This window comes from Takifugu flavidus, chromosome 17 (genome assembly GCF_003711565.1).
Source record: "Takifugu flavidus isolate HTHZ2018 chromosome 17, ASM371156v2, whole genome shotgun sequence".
NCBI classification, from domain to species: domain Eukaryota; kingdom Metazoa; phylum Chordata; class Actinopteri; order Tetraodontiformes; family Tetraodontidae; genus Takifugu; species Takifugu flavidus.
In genome coordinates this window covers 9,067,431-9,088,693 of record NC_079536.1, presented here as the reverse complement: position 1 = coordinate 9,088,693, position 21,263 = coordinate 9,067,431, and the positions used below count along the sequence as shown (strand labels likewise).

The 21,263-nt window shown below is 41.4% G+C and overlaps 1 protein-coding gene across 9 annotated transcripts in view; it reads right to left on the bottom strand.

Moving 5' to 3' along the window:
* Positions 1-21,263, bottom strand: part of rttn (rotatin) — a 26,247-nt gene extending 4,984 nt beyond the window's left edge. For 6 of the 9 annotated variants that reach the window (XR_008946945.1, XR_008946946.1, XR_008946947.1 and 3 more), the window contains exons 1-39: positions 21,096-21,263; positions 20,641-20,828; positions 20,305-20,494; positions 20,071-20,169; positions 19,898-19,988; positions 19,710-19,824; positions 18,514-18,664; positions 18,082-18,247; positions 17,750-17,940; positions 17,446-17,561; positions 16,423-16,590; positions 16,097-16,309; positions 15,849-15,961; positions 15,617-15,743; positions 15,188-15,313; positions 14,909-15,025; positions 14,345-14,484; positions 13,814-13,985; positions 13,639-13,738; positions 13,104-13,189; positions 12,501-12,618; positions 11,791-11,887; positions 11,639-11,698; positions 11,366-11,557; positions 10,611-10,853; positions 7,285-7,441; positions 6,493-6,653; positions 6,017-6,236; positions 4,762-4,890; positions 4,576-4,686; positions 3,944-4,102; positions 3,689-3,766; positions 3,201-3,399; positions 3,022-3,119; positions 2,841-2,931; positions 2,446-2,647; positions 2,098-2,188; positions 1,650-1,800; positions 1,274-1,411 (exon numbers count right to left, since the gene is read on the bottom strand). Coding sequence is in view for 6 of the 9 variants with exons in the window: in XM_057013607.1 (XP_056869587.1) it covers positions 1,274-1,411; positions 1,650-1,800; positions 2,098-2,188; positions 2,446-2,647; positions 2,841-2,931; positions 3,022-3,119; positions 3,201-3,399; positions 3,689-3,766; positions 3,944-4,102; positions 4,576-4,686; positions 4,762-4,890; positions 6,017-6,236; positions 6,493-6,653; positions 7,285-7,441; positions 10,611-10,853; positions 11,366-11,557; positions 11,639-11,698; positions 11,791-11,887; positions 12,501-12,618; positions 13,104-13,189; positions 13,639-13,738; positions 13,814-13,985; positions 14,345-14,484; positions 14,909-15,025; positions 15,188-15,313; positions 15,617-15,743; positions 15,849-15,961; positions 16,097-16,309; positions 16,423-16,590; positions 17,446-17,561; positions 17,750-17,940; positions 18,082-18,247; positions 18,514-18,664; positions 19,710-19,824; positions 19,898-19,988; positions 20,071-20,169; positions 20,305-20,494; positions 20,641-20,828; positions 21,096-21,126 (5,395 nt within the window). In the remaining 3 variants the exon portion in view is untranslated. Of the gene's footprint in view, positions 1-1,273; positions 1,412-1,471; positions 1,801-2,097; positions 2,189-2,445; positions 2,648-2,840; positions 2,932-3,021; positions 3,120-3,200; positions 3,400-3,688; positions 3,767-3,943; positions 4,103-4,575; positions 4,687-4,761; positions 4,891-6,016; positions 6,237-6,492; positions 6,654-7,284; positions 7,442-10,610; positions 10,854-11,365; positions 11,558-11,638; positions 11,699-11,790; positions 11,888-12,500; positions 12,619-13,103; positions 13,190-13,638; positions 13,739-13,813; positions 13,986-14,344; positions 14,485-14,908; positions 15,026-15,187; positions 15,314-15,616; positions 15,744-15,848; positions 15,962-16,096; positions 16,310-16,422; positions 16,591-17,441; positions 17,562-17,749; positions 17,941-18,081; positions 18,248-18,513; positions 18,665-19,709; positions 19,825-19,897; positions 19,989-20,070; positions 20,170-20,304; positions 20,495-20,640; positions 20,829-21,095 lie in introns of those variants that run through there. The other 3 variants (XM_057013608.1, XM_057013610.1, XM_057013611.1) reach the window with 3 other exon arrangements.

The window sequence follows — 21,263 nt, the reverse complement described above, 5'->3', positions numbered from 1 at the left end:
CTGCTTATTTGATAATAAAATATCAAATCACAGCTTCCTCTTTCCTGGTCACAGTATAAACCTTTGAGAAATGATCAACAGAATCTTCAAAAGGTTCTTAATTTATCTGATATTTGAGAATTACTCTTTCAAATGGCCCTAAAATTCAAGACTTAACAAAACTTTAGCACCTTTTTGCTGGTTCAATAGTACCAAGTTCATTGACTTGCTGTTTACATGTTAATGTTGCCACAAAACAAATCAAAAAAAGGATATCAGAATCCAAAATTGGCCTTTTCACCTTCTCTTTATGCCCTAATGTGAAACTGTATGAAACAATTCATATTTGTGATGATACTGCCAAATTAAAGTGGTTTAATATCTCAAATTCAATAATTTTAGTATTGTTGGTGTCATTCAGTCTATTTCATTATCCTATGACTGTCATCCTTTATGAATTGAATGTGTACTTTACTATGTTAATTTAAAAAACTGAAAACCCAATTTTAGGGCAATAACAATTTAGGATTATAAAGCAAGTGGTCTAGATAGCAAATGTGTCCCAGGACAGCTCTGAGTACACCCTGAGGACACGTAGGATGTGTTTTAACCTTGTCTCATGTCTGAGCAATAGTGAGCGGATCACTTGACTCACGATAAAACCAACTCTGATGAGCAGTCAGTGGTCACAGTTACTACCCTTCCATTGGACAGCACAAGAATGAGGCTGGATCACAACAAACCATTAAAACGGGTCAAACTTAAAGGATAAACGAAAATCACAATTGTGATGTGAGACATGCAGCAGTTGCTGCGTATACTTGAGTGAGGGGCACCATTATTCCATGTTAAAGCTCAATTCTTGTGTTTAGCATGCATGAGACATGCTAATCTCAATCAGTGCATGACATTTTCAGCAGTCATGAGGTACTAAAATTTCAAGATCACAAATAGATCACAAATCTATAAATCTCTGGAGGCGTCAGGAGCTGTGCAGGGCAGGTACATACTGATAAGACATGAGTAGCTGAGGCCTCCTGTGAGGTTCGTCATTGTAAATAAGAAGCTGTTCTCAACTGTTTTGCTTCCAAAATAAATTGGACTTCATCGAAAATGAAAAATCTCGGCCCCCCTAAAGATGCGAGGACAGTTTCAACACATTGTAGCCGAAATCTACAAAAAAACCTGTCTTTAAAATATAACTTATGAAACCGTAAATGTCAAATATAAGCAGTACAAAGTACTGTGAATAATTCTGTCACTTGCACGCATACAAATAGAAACTTTTGCATACCTGCGAATGCTCGCCAGCGTCTCCCCAGTGCAGTGGAGACAGATGGGTAAGCTGCTGAGCTATCCCTCCTCACCACAGTAGCCAGGAGCATAAACAAGTCCGTCCAGGACACACAAACTGCGTCCTGAGTACCTGCGTCTGCAGGAGGAAAGAGTGAGTCACCAGTTTTATGACACCAGACATTCAGGAAGCACGAACCATGGTGCCAGGAGAGTTGGAACTCAAACTTGGAGAGGGGGTGATTTTTTTGTACAGATCAATAGCAGTAAAACCTGTCTGCCAAGCACATATGGCAACAACTCTAAAATATATTCGCCACTATTACAAGCAGTGCTATAACTAAATCTATGACTAAATTTAACACAAACGCTCTGACCTAAAAATCGGGTATCCAGTGTGAGCACTGCTACAAGAGCACTGATCAGCTGTTTCAGTGTGTCCATCTGTCCAATCAGGTTAGGACTCACGGTGACGCATGACTGCAGCAGTTTAGAGAAGCTGGACAGGAACTGAAGCTGGACAACAAACTGTAAACACACATTCATACACACACCAGGCAGCATTCATGCAAACAGACAGAGTGAATAAGGGTAGTACAAAAACAAGCAAAATGCAGAGGCAAGTTTTCCAATCGGTAACAAGAATGTCTAGTAGCTTTAGCTGTTGATTATTCCACCTACACTAAAAATGAGGCGTTGTCCTCAGACGACCTTGTGCTGTGCACCTTAAGTTCACTGCTTCAACTGTTACTGTTACTTTTACCCACCCACGGTTTTTAGAAAAACAAAGGACTGCTTAGAACCGTCAATCTAAGTCTTCCTCACCTGGATCTTAATATCTTCCATCTCTCCAGGCAGGATGTTTTGCATCTTTAATTCAAGCAAACATTTCTCTATGGGACCAGTAAGCACCAAACTGGAAAAGTACAAAGAGTGGATGGAAAAAGCGGAGTTTTGCAAGGAAGCAGTTAGAGAGGACTATTTGATTTTATGACTCCATAGTGTAAAATAACTTGATCACCAGAAACATTTGTAATCATCAACATATTGGATGATAAATTCAGTTTAAGAGGATTTTACACTGATGAGAATTATCCAGCAAACTAATTTCTTCTCAAGTTCTTAATTTAAGACAGCAACATCTCAATATGAGTGCTCAGATCTTACTCTTACCCAGCCAGTGCTTGGAGGAGCCGAACGTGTCGGAGGGCACTGAGGGTAAAATCTGGCAGGATGGCCAGCAGGTTTGTCAGCAGGCCACAGTGGGCCGTCATGAGGTCAGGAGTTACCATAACAATGGGGTCTGGTGCTGTGGGCACTTTCTGTTGGGAGTCTGGGGAAGTCATGGAGCTGTTGATGTCTGTGTCACTCTGACCTGCAAAACAGCAATGAAAACTGAGAGGCTTCACAGGTAGTTCAGATTGGTTATTTTATTCATGAAACAAAGGTTAAAAAGATACAAAAGATAGTCCATTTTACAAAAGAAATATTTCAAACTTATGCAGTAGATGTTCCATTTTTAAAAGGTAACCACACCACAACAACACAAAGGCACCACAACAGTCTACCTTGAGCCATCAGTCTTTTGGCAGGGATATCTTCTGTGATGCTGACTGCAGAGGGGCCTTGGAGCGGGGTGAGTAACACAGAATCTTTAACCTGTGATTGACAACAAAACACAAAAGAAAGACTTGACTTGATGGTTTCATTGTCAGAAAGTCTATGTCTGATGGTTGGAGAATGGCTGACCACAGTGCTGGATGTGGAGAGAGAGCTGGACGGTCTCCTGGAGTTGCCAGTGGATGCTTGTGGGTCACTTCTCCAAAACCACAGAGAATTCTCTGAATCTATATCACCATAAACACAGAATGTGTAAACTAACATTCATAAATCCTGTCAAATGTAATAATTTTTGAAAAAAGGCTTACCAAACAGATTTACCGCCTGGGGATCTGGGCCACTGATGGTATCAGCGTGGGCCTGTAGGGGGAATGTGTACCTGCCTTGATAACAATTACTTGCAGAGACAGCAACATGCTGGAAATACTGGCAGTGGTAAAGCATGGCCTGGAGTGCAGGAAGGCCCACCAAAGACACACCAGACACCTCATCATGGACACATGGTTGCTGGAAAAGATTAGTGAGAAAGAGGGAAAAAAACAGAAAAGCTGAGTCTACTAAGCTAGTTACTATTAAACATTAAAATCTCTTGTAATGAGCTACATAAATAGGATGTGTATGGTGTTGTGACAGAGGTCTGCCTTGAATTCTTGTAAAACCTGAAGTCTGATTCGAGAGAATCACAGATGGGAGAAATGGACAGAGGACAGACACAATAAAAAAACAGAGACTGGCAGAGTGAGGAAACACTTCATGGTCTATAAAAGTGTCTTAACTGGCTGAGAGAGGCACTGACCTGCCAATGAGTGTCCTTGGCCTCCTCTGCATTGGCAGGCATGGGCATTACCAGCAAACTCTGCAGGATGAATGCTGCCTAGACAGACAAACCAAAAGAGAAAAGTGTCCACAATGCATCATCAACAGTGCCATCTGCCTGTATTTTGTTGGTAATGCATAAATAATGTTTGATTGGTCATACCACTGGAAACAAATCAATATATAGTTTGACTCGGGACTGCTGGGAAGGGTTAAAATATATACCAGATCTTACCTCTCTGCGAACCATGCTGCTCTCGTGTTGGTCCAGGAGGATGTTGAGCAGTGTTCCCCACAGACCTCCGCTGATGTTCTGACAGCTGACACAAAGAGCCTGGCAACCACTGGGCACAGAAGACAATGCTGCCCCTAAACCCAAACTGGCGCACCTCACCTGACACAGAGATGAACATTTAGATAAATAAACAGGGAAAATGTGGATGTTGTGACAATCAGTAATCATTTAGAAGCAAACAGTAACCAAAATTTGAGAGGTAGCAATGTCAAAATGCACCTAAGGATCATAATATTATATGTGAATGGTGCTGTGCAGATGTGTTGAGGGAGCCTGTTAAACTTATTTTTAGAGACAGAGGGAGAATCTGATGAGAGTGGCTGTCAAGTGCTCCTTTTGTGTTTGAGAGTTGCACCACCACACATATAGGCATTGTTTTGCAACAAAAATCAAGCAACTAGGACCTTTATTTTCTTGACAGATTTTGAAAAATGAGGCAAAGACTGAACAGTGAACTGCTTAATACTGACAAATGTGTTGGCACATACAGCAAACTATTTGCATACTCTGTACTACAATGTTGGTTTAAATTGCCATAATTTTAAATTACACCAACAAGAGGTTTTCCCTACCTCCTGATCTCTGTCAACCCACAGTGGGATGAGCCAAGCTAGTCCAAGCTGAGATGCACTTGTATCTTCTGAAGCTGCCTCATGTCCTAAAGACCACTGGGTGATGAGGTCCTGAAAAAAAAACTATATATAACAGAATAAAGGTATAGGCAGCCTGACATTGGCACTACATTTATTGAACTTTACCTTGTCGTTGTTCATGGATGTCATTTCATGAGACAGGTGAAGCAAACTGATCAAAGCACTCTTGGTCACACCTTTGCCCATGAAAGACATGGAGTTACCTCCCCATTCTACATAAAATGAAGAGATTACCTGTGAAGAAGAGAGATTATAATAATACCATGGCAATGGACTGTTATGTTTCAAGTTTTTTCTTTTGCACTGTAGAATTACATCAGTTTTCTACAGGCGATTTTTTCCTAATTATCGTGGGGAGCTGGAGCCTATCCCAGCAGTCATCAGGCAAGGCAGGAATACACATCACAACGTCTATCACAGGGTCCAGACATCACACACTGAAATCGGAGCACCCAGACAGGCCAGAAAAACATGCAAAATTCAAAGACCGAAGCTGTAAAACCACAACCTTCATGCTGTGGGATGTTTAAATAATGGGAGTTCATTTTTTGTATCTGGTTGTAGTCCACAAATTAAGGTCAAGTATGTAGAGTTTGTCATTTCATGATGAACAGTTATTGTTTCTGAGTTGGTCATTATTGTATTCCTGTCATGCTTCCAAAGCTAAATACAGCTGAGACCAATTATTTTTGTTTCAATGTGCCACTAAGATGTGGGACTACACTGAGGAGCAGATGGAGGCTCGCTGAGCTTTTGGGCCCTACAGCACCAGAAGTGTCAGGTGAAAGGTGGGTCACTGTGTGGTTGACAAAAAGAGGGAGAAAAAGAATTCAGCTGCTGACTGAGACAGAAATAACCACCAGAGACCTTGACTGAAATAAATAACCCATTGTCTTCATTCTGTTTTCATATCCGTAGATGCTGGATATTAAAACAAATTAACCAAGTTTTTCAGTCTTTTGTTGAGATTCTTAATTTCCAATTAAGCAATCCACTCTAAAGTCTGTTGCACAAGCTGGTCCACTCTGTGCTTCAGGATTGTGCTATGATTTGTTGAACACTTGAACAGATGGAATATTTAAGGCTGATTAATCTCATCAGCCTCTTCAGTGAGGAATGGCTGATCAATGAGGTTTTTACCTACTGTGATTCAAGTTCATGTTCCATAACTGCTTTTCAATTCATTTTAATGAATTCCTCTGAAAGCAATGTGCTTTCCTTTCACTCACTTTTGTGAGTACTATTAGTACTGATGACTGGTAGGAAGCCTGCATATGCTCATGCGACACAAAAACTTACGTACACATGATACAGAATGCAGCCACAGAAATTTACAGGCAGACCACAGGCCAACACTCACTTCCAATAACCCACTGAGATACTTGGAACAGAGCATGGTGGGCTCCAAGTCAGGGTAGTGGGCGCTCCATCCAGGATGGGCAGTCAGGCTGACCATGCCCTGCAGTGTCCTCTCCAGACTGGGAAGCCCATAGAAACGTGGAGCATCAGATACCCGCAGGCTCTGAAATAGACGGACTGCCAGCTGGCTCTTGAAGGGGCCACCTAATGCCAAACACAGCCTGGGCAGACAGGAAAGGAGAGAGTGATGAGAGAGAAAGCAGACAGGAGGAGAAGACAGACATAATATTGACAGTTAACAGACTAATCATTTATAATTTGTGCCTTTGCTGTTGCATGCTTAACATTTACCTGAAGTTTCTCAAGACCAGATTAGCTCTTTATATTAGAAAAGCGTTTATTGATTCTTAGTAAAGAATTCACATATAGTAATCACTGTCTTGGTAAATGACTTAACAATATTGGGACACACTTTACCTATCAGTGGTGTCTGCCAGTCGGAGAAGTACGAGGTTAAAGAAGGTGGTAAGCTCTCTCTGCAGTCCCCGACTAACATGGTTCTGAGCTGGCTCCCTGGAGCCCTGAACTGATGACTGGCTCTCCACACCGTGCAGCAAATTAAGAAGAGACTCTGTGTCCTGGATGAACACATGCACACCAGCAACACGTAATTTGGTTTTGTGTTGCTACACGAGGCATAAGAGCGCAGCTGTTTCTTCATAAGAATAATAAACAAAAGCTAAAAATGCGAAATTCAGACATACTGTATGTGAAGAAAGTTAAAAGAATATTTGAATACTCTTTATTCTTAAAACTATCCATCTCTGCCTGCCTCATCCAGAGGCACAGAGCATGCAATACCACAACTGAAAAACATGACAGACGTTTCCGAAACAGTTTGTTGATTACAGAGAAGTCAGAGAAGGAAAAGAGCTGCTCACCCCATCAGGCATTCAAACTCAGTGCCTCAGCTGCCAGAGGAGGGGTTGCTGTTTACGCACGAATTAATGTGAAAACTAAGGTGAGGCTGGTTAAATACTTGAAGGAGTGTTCTCCCTTCTCTTCTTTTTTATTAAAAAGTAAGCATTCTGTTAAACAGTAAGGAAATCATTTTTGCCTCAGGTCAAAAATGGAGCTGGCTAATCAGATGTGTGATTTAATTCAAGGTATAGAGAAAAACCCTTGAGCAAGAGCTTCATTTAACATGCAGTGATGAAGAGAGATGCACAGAAAAATCAACGTTTATTTGTTCAGAAGATAAAAGTGTACTTGGTTGAGAAGAAGTTCCAGTATCCAGCGCAGATCTTTGTCCTCAGGAGCTGATGCAGGCTTGATATGAATGTCTCTGAAGCAGGCATTCAAAAACTTCACGATGGCCACCAACAGTCTCTCATCCTCTCCACTCGCTGGGTGAACCTGGAGAAACCTACAAAGAATAAAAAGACAGAGATGGAAGGAGACCTTGGATTAAAGGGAATTTGCTATTCCTTTTTTATATAATTGCTGACCTCAAAACATATTTAGTAATGTTTATAAATTTCACTCACCACTTCTGGCATTAACAACATTATGGCATACATGAGGTCTTTATTACAGTATTGAAAATATGTGCCTGGAAATTGTGACTCCTGCAAATATTCTCAATCCTAAAACTAAACCCTTCTATTCTTTTGTTAATATTTCTTCAGCAATGGCCCGATAAAATCAAGTATACCTTATGAAGAAATATGAACACAAGTATCAAACACAGCTGCGGGTTGGGAGCTCTATTCTAGAATAAGGGGGAAAAAAAGCATATATACAATCTCTGATATTATAAATTAATGAACTATGTCCCTAGTTACTAAATTAATAGCATGTAAAGCTTCACTAATGTATAGTAGATGTATGCAGACAGGCCTATATATAGGCTACTTTTAGGGTTATAGTTAGGATGGCGGCATCAAAAATCACATTAAACACATTAAAATAACCTTGGCTTAAATCAAAGAACCTGCATGAAATGTACTTCAAATACCGGTAATTGAATACAATCAACTTCCTCAATTCTTTAAAATGAACACTGACCTTAACACCACAGAATTTTTTATGACAGCATATTTTGTCACTCAGTCAAGCCAAAATTTCTGATGATTTACATTCATATTTTGTTTTTTTTAGCAGATGTTTCTGTCCAATGCAACTTACACATAGACAATCAAGTCACCATGCAATCAAGACCAATGTGAATAAAATACTAGCTTACAGTCCTGAACCACCTAGAACAAGTGCAACTACCAGTACAGAGCTATGAAGAGGGATTGAAGAGGAACATAAACAGGAGGGAAGGAGAGGGGAGGTGAGTAGAGAGAGAAGGAGAAAGATAAATGTTGTTAGAAGAGCTGTGCTCTTGAGAGAGCTGTGTCTTCGAGAGCTTTTTGAAGTAAGAGACTGTCGCCATGCTGTGAAAGAGCTCGGGAGGTCGTTCCACCATTGGGGAACAGGGTCCTCATGTGTGGAATGTAGCTGAGGAGGGGTAGCATGTCATTGGATGATGCTCTGGTTTGTGGAAGCCAAGATGCGCCGCAGACACACCCATTAGAAAGGCATGGCTGTAGTCAATGCAGGAGAACATCATGGCTTGTACCAGCAGCTGGGGGGCATGCTGGGACAGGAACAGCCTGATCTTTCTAGTGTTGAAAAGGGCAAAGCAGCACAACCGGGATGCTGAGGCCACATGATCATTATAAGTCAGTTGATTATCAATCATGACTCCAAGATTTCGAACAGCCTTAGTAGGAGCAAGAGACGGGTGCCAATTTTGATGTCAATGTTGTCAAAACCAGGAGCTCAGTGTTCTTGTCCGAGAACTGAGGGTTCATCCAGGGGAAAAGACAGGTAAACCTGGGTGTCATCTGTATAACAGTGGCATGAAAAACCATGCTATCCTTAGGGTACCCCTTAGGAGAGGAGCTGAAACATTACCTTGCTGTGACAGCCTAAATATGTAAGATTCAAATCAGCAAAGTGGCCTGTGGCCACACTTGAATCCAGATTGGTTTGGGTCAGGGAGGAGTTTCTTCTCTTTGAAGACGTTTCGCCTTCTATCCAGAAGGCTTCTTCAGTTCTGAACTCGCTGAGGAGAGAGCTTGAAAATATATAGCCCCTGTGGACCATTGGCATGTTAATGATCTGAGTGATCACCTGAGAGTCGTTGGCAGGGTCGATGGTCGGGTCGTTCACCTAGTTTCGGTTGATGTGTTTCCCCTTTGTCTGCTGGCTCTCTTGGTGGTGAGTCACTGGGTCTCCTGGAATGGTGTGAACGTTTGTTTTGCTGTTGGAAGGAGTGGAGGACTGCATTGTACGTGGGTGATAGGAAGTGCCTCAGCCCACCACCTCTGTTTAAGGATGGTTTTTCCAATTTGACATGGATAGCTTCCTTGGCAACCCTTTCAAACCAGCGGTCTTCTCTGGCCAGTATCCGTACTTGGCTGTCCTCGAAGGAGTGCCCACTCTCCTTTAAGTGTAAGTGGACTGCTGAATCCTGACCTGAAGAGGTGGCACGTCAGTGTTGTGCCATTCTTCTGTGGAGAGGTTGTTTGGTTTCCCCAATGTACAGTTCCTTGCATTCCTCCTGGCACTGTACAGCATAAACAACATTACTTTGTTTGTGTCTTGGTGTCTTGTCCTTCGGGTGTAATAACCGTTGTCTGAGAGGTTACCAGTTGACAGAGAAAACTACCTTGGATACGATGACCTGGATGATTGAGAATCTACACAGACGTCGGGAGGAGGTTTATCGACAGGATCTCAGTGATGCAGCTCACTGAGTTCCTGTCGATAAACCTCCTCCCCTGACAGGAACTCAGTGATCTGCATCAAATTTCGCTCTCTGAAAGGACTTTGACAGGAACGGGAGAAGGGAGACCAGACGACAGTTCGCCATTTGATGTGGATTGAGGGAGGGTTTCTTGAGCAGAAGCATCCCTTAAGTTTCTTTGAATTTGGATGGAAAGGTGCCGCTGGAGAGTGAAGGGTTGATCATTGGAGTGATTGCCCAGAAGATGGCGGGTGTCTGTAGGAGGGTTGAAATGGGTTCCAGAGGGCATATAGTCGGACAGCTGCATGTCAAGAGTTTAGATAACTCACTCTCTGTGAGTGGGGTAAATGTGGGGACAGGGGGGAAGAAGGGTGAGAGCGTGCAGTTGTATGACTATGTTGGTCGTGGGCTTCTTAGGCAACTGGAAGTTGACAGCTTCAACTTTTCAGTGAAGAATGAGGCAAAAGGATCAGCTGTAGTTAGCAGCAGGAGGTGGGGGAGGTGGGTTATGCAGGAGTTTAAAGGGCAAAAAGTTGCTTCAAAACCTTATATAGATTGCAGATTTTCATTAAGCTGTGTTTCTCAAAACAGAATGTTTGTAAAAAGTGAAAGATAATTGACTGGAAAGTCAAAAGTGAAAGCTTCTGTTGCTATAGCTACACTGATACCAGACTAACAAAAGAGTGTTTAACAAAACAGTTTGAATCTGCTTAAGCATAGCCACCATATTTTGCAATTATACATATGATTATCTTTCTAACTTAAATGAAAAAAATTCATAATAAACAGCATTTACCTGGTCATTGCTGCCTGCCAACTGAGAAATTGCAGGGTTTTTCTGCAGCTGTAGGTGGGCACGTGAGGGAGGGCCAGCCTATCAACCAGCAAATGAAGGTTGAGTCTGGACAAGGCGGAGGTGACTGAAAGGTGTCCTTCTGCCGAGACAATGGCAGCGATGCAGCCCTGCAGTGCAGTGGGACGGTGGGCTACCTGCAGCCACACAACCTGCGCCTCTGACAGCTGCAAGTCTGGATGGAATCTGGGAGGAAACAACAGAATCTAACCAGTTAAAAAAAAATTCTGTCAGTTGACAAGCGCAGATGAGCGCGATGCGTGAGCACCTGCCCATGCATAAGAATGACAGATTTCATCGCTAATTTGACATTTCTCAAAATAAACAAAGTAGATAAAACAGCCACACTTCAAAAAAACCTGTCTGTTGGGTCAAAATAATGACAAAGATGCAGCAAATGAATTACAAAAGATAGATTTTGATTGCAAACCCTCTCAATGATCATTTCATCCAGCCTGAAAGTCTACTTGGAATAAAATTCAGTTTCTGGTGAATTGATCCTTCAATGGATCTTTGTTGTAATCAAAACTGTCTGAGAGGCATTCTCTTCTATTTCAATTAGGTGACATTAGAAGCAAACAAAGACACGAGTTGCCAATCTAAAACTAATGCTTCACCACAGTTTTGTGACAGCAAGACTTTATTACAGTGGAATGATTAAATGATTGAGGTTTAGGTTTGGTTTTTTTTACTCTTACTCTGTAACATCAGTTGCAGGTCCACACAACACATCAAGGAGTTTGTCAATCCCAGAATGCCATGAGATGTTCCAGGCAAACTGCAGGGCTTGGCGAGCGGGGGGTAAAGACAGGACTTCAGATGAAGGTGGAAGAATGCAGCAGAAGGGGCTGACAGCGTGATAAGTCGCCGGCTGGAATGGTATGTTGTATCTGGGGGAAGCAGAAAAGTGGCATCATGGCGATGAGAATTTTGACAAGTGTAATGTGTTTACAGACTGTGTAGCAGATCACCTCTGTGTTAGTGACAAAGGAAGAGAGAAGGGTGTCCGGGCGACATCTGTATCGTCTGACCTATCACATGAGAAACAAGACCCGTTTAAAAAAAAAATAAAAAAAAGGAATGGCAGCACGTTATTTAAATAGATGAGGAAATATAAACTCACCATTTTTCAAGCGTGGCAACCTCATCAAACAGCAGTAAACTCATCAGTATGGCAATCTCACATCCACTGGCTTTGTTCTCCTTTAATATTAAGGATGCTATAAAGAAAACAAGACAGATCTTTTATATAAAAAACATATTCTAAGCTGCATCATTCAACCTCATGAAATCATACAATAATTTCACACATTTAGATCCATTAGAGACAAAGCCCCAGTGAGGCTACCAGAAGGCTTTGCCTTCATTACGACATAATTATTACTCACTCCAAAGTGGCATCACAGGTACTTTAATCTTAGCCGTGTGGTTGTTTGCATAGCTCAGATGTGTACAAAAAGAAGGTCACCATTGCAGATGTGGAACAAATCAAATTGAGCACTAGTACAAAGCTTAACAGTAAAATAAAAATAATTAATTTTCAGGTAAAATAGACGGAGCAGCTGCCTGTTCAATGAAGCAATGTTTATATGAAGGACACCAGTTAATGTTCCTACTGTATACAACAATTCAAATCAAGTTTTAAAGCCTTCCAACAAGGTGCACAACAAGTTAAACTCCTGGGAAACAAGTTACATGATCGATTAATAGACCCTTACTGATGCACAAGGACATGGTTCAAAAATGCCTCGTCATCTTTTTTGTGAGTTTGCCCCTGAGCATTCTAACGCAGTGTGTTTGGGTGCTATTTAATGAGTCATCTTGCAAGATTACCCCTGAGCAGTGTGAGGAGAAGAAGGGTGTGCAGCGCGAGCCTGTGCCTCAGAGATGAATCTGCATACACCAGCTTCCTCAGGATACAGACACACGGCTCCAACAGGCCATCTAAGCTCTGGGGAAAACAGCAACATATGCATTCAGTGTCTAATTGCAGAGAAAATACAAAGGGGCACATTCTGTCTGTCTCCTTCTGCCTAACTCTCCTCACTTACATTGAAAAAAAATGCTGCTATTGTATAAATAGGAGGCAATTAAGGCCTGGCATAAACATAACCTACAGGCACAACGTATGAAGACTTGTTAGCCAAGACAAGAATTTATTCTGAGGGGCCCACTAAGTCAGACATGCTACAAAATTACCCTTATTAGCATGTTCTGATTTCAACACAATCAGCAGTCTCGAATAACTTGAGGGCAAAAATTAGAGCTGAGCAGGGCCTGTCTGACTTTATTAACACAGACCGTTTCATCTTTCTATCACTTATGCCTCAGTAGATTCTTTCACACGTCACACATGGTACTACACATATATATAGTATGTATTTTACTCTATTTTTGTTTAATATAGGAGCGTAGTTCTGCTTTTTTTTTTTTTACCTTGTTGCCGTTGACACTTTCAAAAATGAAAGAAATTACTTTGTCTGCTATTCCAAGATTCTTCAGCACTGGATGCATCGCTGCGTCTATTGGGAAATAAGATAACAATTCAATATGTTGAAAATAAACAAATGCAAAATCCTCAATTATTTGTTTTCCTGGCCCACCCAGGCCATATGGAGCTGGGAAGCTGCAAACACTGCATTGATTTCAAATATTAGCGGTCGCACAGGGAGTGTTCTGTCACATCTCACAAACTTGAAAATGTTTTTCTCAAACTTTGTGAAGGTTTTTGTTTTAGTCTGCTTATACCAGCTCTCTACATTAGTTCAGTGTTGTCCTAAATGAATATTATCTACAATGTGTCATGTTAAAATGAGGATTTTGTATTGTAGGTCTATGATTAATGTTCATCATTACTAACAGCTTTCATCCTCTAAAAAGATATTTTTGAAGCAAATATTTTAAATGCAAGACAAGAGACAAATCTCAGGCAACCTTTTTAACAGTGACAGTTTGTTCATAGGGGGCCTACCTTGGAGCACGATGGTCAGCTGCTCTGCTGCTGATATTCTCAGGGAGATATTCATCATGTCTGATGACAGGATACAAAACAGTTTCTCCACAGACTCCACCTAAAAAAGTATTAAGCGTTTCAGTCTACTAAATGTCCTTAAAAGTGATGTTGATGCTGCTAGATGAATTTATACCTTGAGAACAGACTCATTGCTTGTGTCAAGGGCAATAATTACTGTGTTTCTGAGGCAGTAGAGATTCGGTAACAACGAAACCACTGCTTGATCCAAGTTTGGTCTAGCTGTGTTAGCATCTTCAGCGCCAGCTAAATGTGGCAGGATTTGCTGCACTGCAGCAATTCTCACACTGTTAATAATGAGCACAGATTAGTCAAGACTTGATTTAAATATTTCATACAAAATCAGACATGAAAGCATACAAATGAGGAATAGATGTGGAAAAAATACAGGCCTAGAAGACAAATCCATTAATTATTGCCAAATTACCAGTGACTGTCCCTTGGCCACTGTCTAGTGTTAATTTCTATTCAAATCAATATTCATAGACAAGGAATGGATTGCTTTTAGCATGCACAATCTTGGTTATAATTCATGGTTGGTGAACCTGTAGTGGAAAGTGATCTTGATCATTTATCAAAATATTCCGTAAAAAAATAAATAATTAAAAGTCAACTTCAGGGAGTAACATAACAAATAAAGACTGACGTGGGCTGTTTGGTGAAAAGGAGTCGCAGCGCTGCTCTTAGCTTGACCTCAGCTGGGAATGAAGGATCTCTGGCCACATCTGACATGTCACTTATCAGCAGGATACTGTTTCCAAGTGACCCTTCGGTGCTGGCGTAACCCTGCCACAGAGAGAAGCCTTAGATTGCTTTTGTAAAAAACAGAAAATTCCAGCTATGCAACAAAACATACATTGCTTAGATTATGGGAGACTACTTTCGCTTCCCGTCTGACATGGCGCGTCTTTGCATGGCCTTTTCTGGTCAAAGTCTCATGTATAGTCATGAAACAATTCATAAAAGCTCTATATCTAACCCTTCGCAAAAAGAAAGACTGTGGAATTGAATATGAAAATGAGAGAATAACCATTTTTTTCTCACTGGCAGCTCAATATCCTTTGAGCTCTTAAACTTAACTCTTGTTAGGTGTCTAAAAAAAGAACAAGCCATTATTTTCTGGCCCAATAGAAAAGCAAAAGCAGCACACACAATGTCGCTTTATAACCTCAACGGTAAAAATACAACCCTGTCTCTGCAGAGAACACACCTGTAATATGGGCATGACCGGGTAAAGTGCCTCATTGAATCTGTCCCAAGTTGATACAGTCATCATCAATTGCCCCTTGAGCAAGAACAGCAGAATATCCTTGGCAGCAGCGTTCACCTATTGACCACAGGTCAAAAACATTTACCAGTACCGGCATGTATGGTAATAGACTGTGCTGCTGGTTTACGATAACAATCAAAGGACAGTGTAACACAGAATGCATAACTCATTTCTGTTTTCCTGAGACGCAGAACAAATCAGAAAAGGGTGTTTACTTACCTTCTCTGCAGAATCTTGGAGTCCAAAAGCACTTATTTCATAAAGCACCCTGTGGTGGAGGAGGAAGTTGACTCCACTGCAAACTCCCAATTCGTGTCGTGACACATTCTGGATGCCAAGACAGTCCTAAGGGTGTAAGTATTAACACCTAAGCAATTCATAAATATCACTCTCCTCTTACATGTGCCCCAATACATGTCTGAAAACACTTTAAATCTTGCCACATACTTCAGTTGATGTAAAGTTACAAATGAATAGGAAAATTGATTTCAAATTTTAATAGCACACTGTCAAAAACCTGTGATTCATCATATTCATCGTATCGTATATCACCCAAAATACCCGTTTTACGGATTTAACGGTTATAATTCCAGCCATGAACACCACACTCTTGTTAAACACTGTACATGGAGGATGGCTTGCACTGACCTTGACCAAACTTAAAGTGCATCCGTATGTTTCTACTCTGACTTGCAGTAAAGGATGAGACAGCAGCCTGAGGAGAAGTTTCTGACTCTCGGTCTGGAGGACAGGACTGGGCTGCTCAAACTTCCAGCTGCACATGAGGAACCAAAAGGAAAATGATTAACCGTTACAAGATTTAGTTTGGAATGGATGGAATTCTTGTGAAATAACAATAACAATAATATCTTTATCATACAGGTAGGAGCACATGTGAATGCATTCCTGGATGACGGGTAAGTGCTGATGGAATGGGAGACCCTCTATAGCTTGGCCTGCCAGTTCCAGTAAGTCAAACCACTTCTTTTCTCCCTTTGCAAGGAAATACAGAAATAATGGGATATAATATTTTCTCCTTTCATTACAAAAAAAACCATTTTATAAATGTAAAACAAATTTATCTGCAGACTGTAGAGCTGTTGTAGGCAATGATCATATTTCTTCTACCTTGGCTTGAATTTCTTTGAGGAAGCTGCAAGTGGATTCCATCCAGAGGGCAGCACGGGTCACTCTCCTATATAGACCATGGCTATCCGAGTCCACTTGCTCCAAGTAAGCCACAGCTGCCTCTTGCACACTGGGTAATAAGATTCCAAATGTTCTGTCCAAGCAAAGGTGGAAAATTGCCGTGGCTGTGTTTTCTGGGATGTTATCACAGGCCTGGGTGAGATTAGGATGCCTTCATTAACAATTTACTATTAAAGTTCTATTCATGGTGTGACTATAAGAAAAAGCAGTAAAAATCAACAATCAGTCATGACAATACAACAAACCTTTTCAAGAGGGAGAATGGCTTGTAGAAATTTAATAATAAACACTGCAGTGCCTGTGTAAGCCATCCTGTGATGAACCTGACAGCTGCGAGGAATGTCTGCAGCATAGTTCTCATGGTGGCACAGTGTATCCCCAAGTAATTCCATGCAGCCGTGCAGCTTTGTCTTCTAAAATGGAGAAAAACAATGTAGATAGAAAAGCATGCATTCCACTCCAACAGAGAAGCACGGACGCGCACACACACACACACTCATGTACAGACTGGGAGTATGGAGAAAAATGGCTCCTTCCAGGGGTTAGGAATTGAATGTAATCAGATTTCGGGGTTATTTTGGGATGAGATACAGATCCATCCCATCTCTGTATAAATAAATTGGAACAATCTATTCTCAGCCACTTTGTTTTGAGAAAAAACTAAACAATAGGCGCTATGTTCCAGCAGGGGGCAGTAGACGCCCTGTGCATTGCCGAGGCGGGCAACAGCGAGTTTGTTCCCAGAGGATAAACCTCCAGGTCTGGCGCACAGAAGCTGCTCCCACATAAAGATGACAAAACAGTTACCCGGCTGCTAGACTCTAGGCATGTATTAAACACCAGAGGGCCCGAGGGGACTGAGCTTGACAAGTGTATAAGTCTTCACATACAGAAATATAGCTTTTAAAAAGTGAGGGGAATAACAAATAATTCTGTGGTGTAAAAAAATAAAAAAATACTTTAACACCAGCTACTGTGTGCGTGCGTCCCATACACAAACTAAATGAAGACACATTGTAGAAAAATAATTCACTGCTTTAACGAATCCATTAGTAAATCATATGGGATGCAAAACTAGATTTTTGTAAACTTACATACGGTAATTCAGCCAACTCAATCACATGCCTACAGTTCTCCTTGGGAGCTGAGGAGTGTACGCACGTGTGTTTGTGCCAAAAATGTCAGGTGGCCAACCAGCTCCGCCCATTCTAATGTAGCGCATCGATTCATTGATGTAAGAGGCTGTCATGATTTATGTTTTTACTTGCCAGCTCGATCCCCACCAGGCTGCCATCGTCCCAAACCAACTCACTAACACTCTCCCTGAGCAAAACGACGGCTTCGCACAGCAGCTCCAGAACACGATGGAACATGTGGGAACTCTCTGAGAGAGAGAGAAGAGACAGAAATGGGGCAGGAGTAAAGGGAGATTTTTCTTAAAACTTCAGATGATGAGGGAATGAAATCAATATAGACATTAGATCTTACCTCAGGTCACATAAATAAATAAAATTCAATATTTCAAACTGTTTAACTGTCCTACGTTTTCTAAAAGAAATCAATGGATCCTACCTGCTTTGAGGAGAGGTATGGCATGTTCCATAGTGGCCACAGTGAACTGAGCCACTGTGAGCTGCTGGAACTGCAGCTCCAGGACATCTTCCACACCCACGTCAGGAATCGCTAAATAGGTCACATCTGCAGGTGACTGCGGCGACTGCCTGGGGGCTTGGATGGCTCCTGCACCTCTGTGTGAAATGACACTGAGCGGATCAGAGACAGAGATTATCTAAGTTTGACCAATCAAACGCATAGTGCAACATATGAGCTGTAAAGAAATTTCCTGGACAGACCATTTATGTCTGTGCTCTATTACATTGAATACATTTACCAAATGCACAGACCTGTTGGATCCCGCATCTCTATCTTGGCCATCTCCCCTAGCTCTCTGGCCTGTGTGTCCCACCACAGAGGGCCGAGGAGAGCACTCTGCTGCTGGGGATGAGGCTTGGGAGCGCTGAGATTGCAGCTCATGGGAGTAAGAGAAAGATGAGTTCTGGGACACCAGATCTGCAATGTCAAAAGAAAATCATAGGAATATTCATAATGCACAAACGAACATGAGGGAAAAAAGTGAAAAAATAAATAAAAAATTAGGTATTCAGAAGGCTAAGAAGTGAAATCAGAAAAGAATACATCTAAACCAAAGATCAATACATGAAATTGTAGATAACATCAGAATCATGTACTGTTTAAATCAAACATCACTCCCCCACAACACTTCTCACAGCACATAAAAAGATCTCTACAGTATGCTAATTAAAATGTCATGATACCTTGCTTTGTAGAGTAGAAGCTTGGATCCTGATGAAAGCGGAGTCTCCTCCTGAGTCCGACACAAAGCTGCCGCAGGCAGGAGAGAGCCTGTAAGTGCAGGAAGCCTGCTTCACCTTTACTCGAACCCAGTCTCAACAGGGACAAAAGGTTCTGTTAAATAGAGGGGCAAATTCCTTCAGTTCAGTAACGCTGTTGTGCGGATTTCTGAAGACAGTGACATATATTGGTTAGATAAATTTCCGCTATTCCTCCAGTTGGACCAATACAAAAATACAAAGCCCCGTTGAATACGAAAGGGAAGGTGGTGGAATTGAATTATTTAAAGAGCAATTTGTTCCAAGTTCAGATTCCCTGCCCTCTGCAGCTAATGACATCACGTGTCTAAAGCTAAGTCATTTAGCTTAATAGCTCTTGTAGTAAGCAACTCAGAGGAGGAGCAAGTCTAAAAGGACAAAATTCTTCGATATGATGATTATTTTTGTTGCTGCAGTTGCTGGGTGACCGTAGGCATGTAACTTGTTGGCAGGACTCTGATAAAATGTCAAAAAATCAGTCCAACTGTTTTCCTTTACAACAGTCAGTTTTAAAAGAGAAAACATGCCAGTGTCATGACTGACAGTTGGCATCAGCTGTCCCAAATGCAGGTTTGTTTACTTCAGTGATTAGATTGTAACAGGCAAGTTCCTTTTCCTCATAAGTTGTGATTCTTCAGAAGACATATAGTAGGATCTCTGATAGGAGGCTGAAAGAGGAATGACCAGCAGTCATCCAAGGACTTTAAACCACTGCAGAGGTATGTCAAGACCAAACGACATCCTCAAAGCAATCTAGTGCTTGCTGAAGCAAAATAACCCTCCGAGGACCTCCACAACCTCCTGCTGGATCAGGGGCGCTGAATTATAAATTGCTGTTTTGTTCAAGGACCCTATTTGACAAGATGTCATTTTGACAGTGTGCAGAGTGATCATCCTGTGGATTGTACTGGTAGCTAACAATTGCAACAACCTGACTCACATCAATAATGAACGGTAATAAATCATATAAATAAGCAGGTGAGGCACCCTAGACCTCCTCAATTGTATCTAAGAATCCAAATAAAATGTGTTTCCAACAAAGACAACATTTTTCTTTTTTTTTTTAAAGCGAAGCTTACTGTTTACAGCTTTAGCATGAAATCGTGGTTATATAATGATACCTTAAAAATCTGGGGTCGTTGCAGGAAGATCTCAGCAGGAAAGTCTTGCATAATAACATCACAGAGCAGTTCACATGTGGTCCGTATCAAGTTGGGGTTGCTGCTCTTTAGAGAACTGTTCAGTATACAGAAATGTAAATTTAACTTGAATGTCATTTTGGATGAACAGTACGTATCTTATCTCTAACCTCTCGTTTGACGACAGAATATGTCTGTCTGTGTTGGACAGTGTCAGCCACGGGAACACAGAAAACTTGAGACATTTCACAGATTTGTGCACTGTATAACACAAAATAAAACATGTAAACAGGGGCATTTCTAGATGACATATATTTTAAAGGAGCCATTCAAACACAGGCACCTGCTATTCTCTGAAGTGAAACATCAGTTTGACTTGGCCTGGTTGTATGGAAATAGCCCATCTTTGGAAATTGCTCCTGGTGTGCAAGGGAAGTGGGTGCTAGAAAGACGCATAATGCATTAACGTATAATGTATTTCAAGTCACAAGATCAGCCTGCTTATACCATTCTAGCCCTCTATCTGTTCATAAAACAGCATCAAAACAAAGACTCTTCAGGCTGTAAGATGCAACACCTGTTGGAGCTGTGCTGTGCTGTCCATGCGAGGAGAACACTGCATGACTGGGGAGTAACTCAGGAAGGTGGAACAGCTGGTCCAGGGTTCCATCAATGACAGCTCGCAGTCTGGGTTCCACATTAGGAGACAGGTGGATGAGAAAGTCCACAGCCCCAATGTCTCTAAGCATCTGGGCTGCACTGGGATGCTTCAGAGGACCAAATGAAAAATGGAAATAAAAATTTGCTCTTAATTAATTGTAGTCACAAATCATGGTGCTTTGTGTTATAATACAGCAGCCAGATTTGTTTGTGATAAATGTATTGTGTCAGCACCCACATGCATTACTGTTACCTTTGCTAAAGTTGAGAGCAACTCCAAGACCTCTTCCTGCATTGGCACCTGGGGAAAGTTGAACCATTCGAGAAGATGCACAAATAACATCTTTTCTTGGACAATGTCAGAGACCGAGATCAGGGAATAGTCCAACTTGCACATGATGCTCTTCAGCGCCCGGACTCTTATCTCCACCAAAGAATGGCCTGAGATATAAAGAATAGACTAGTTTATTACAACGGTAGTAACGAATTCACGAGAAGGGAATAAGAACTTTTTACTTGAAATAGCTAATTAATACTGGGCAGACAATCAGAAAAGTTTATCTGCCTTTTAATATTAAAGGCCATGCCTTTATAAAATTTTACATGTAATTACATTATAGCTTGTATGCTATCGTTAGCATACAGGCTATAATGTATTCGTAATGTACTTTTACACGCTACAAGTGTTTAGCTACTGTGTTAGCTTACCTGTTTTCTTAATAAGTGAAGATAACTCCATGTTCAACGTTGAGCACTGTTCTGCGGGTAAAAAGGAACTATAAAACCTGGAACATTTGTAGTTTTCTATGTTGTAGTTATTCGATTTTCTGTCAACAGCGCCAGCGGGACCGTTTTCAACAACCGCGCCAGCGACAA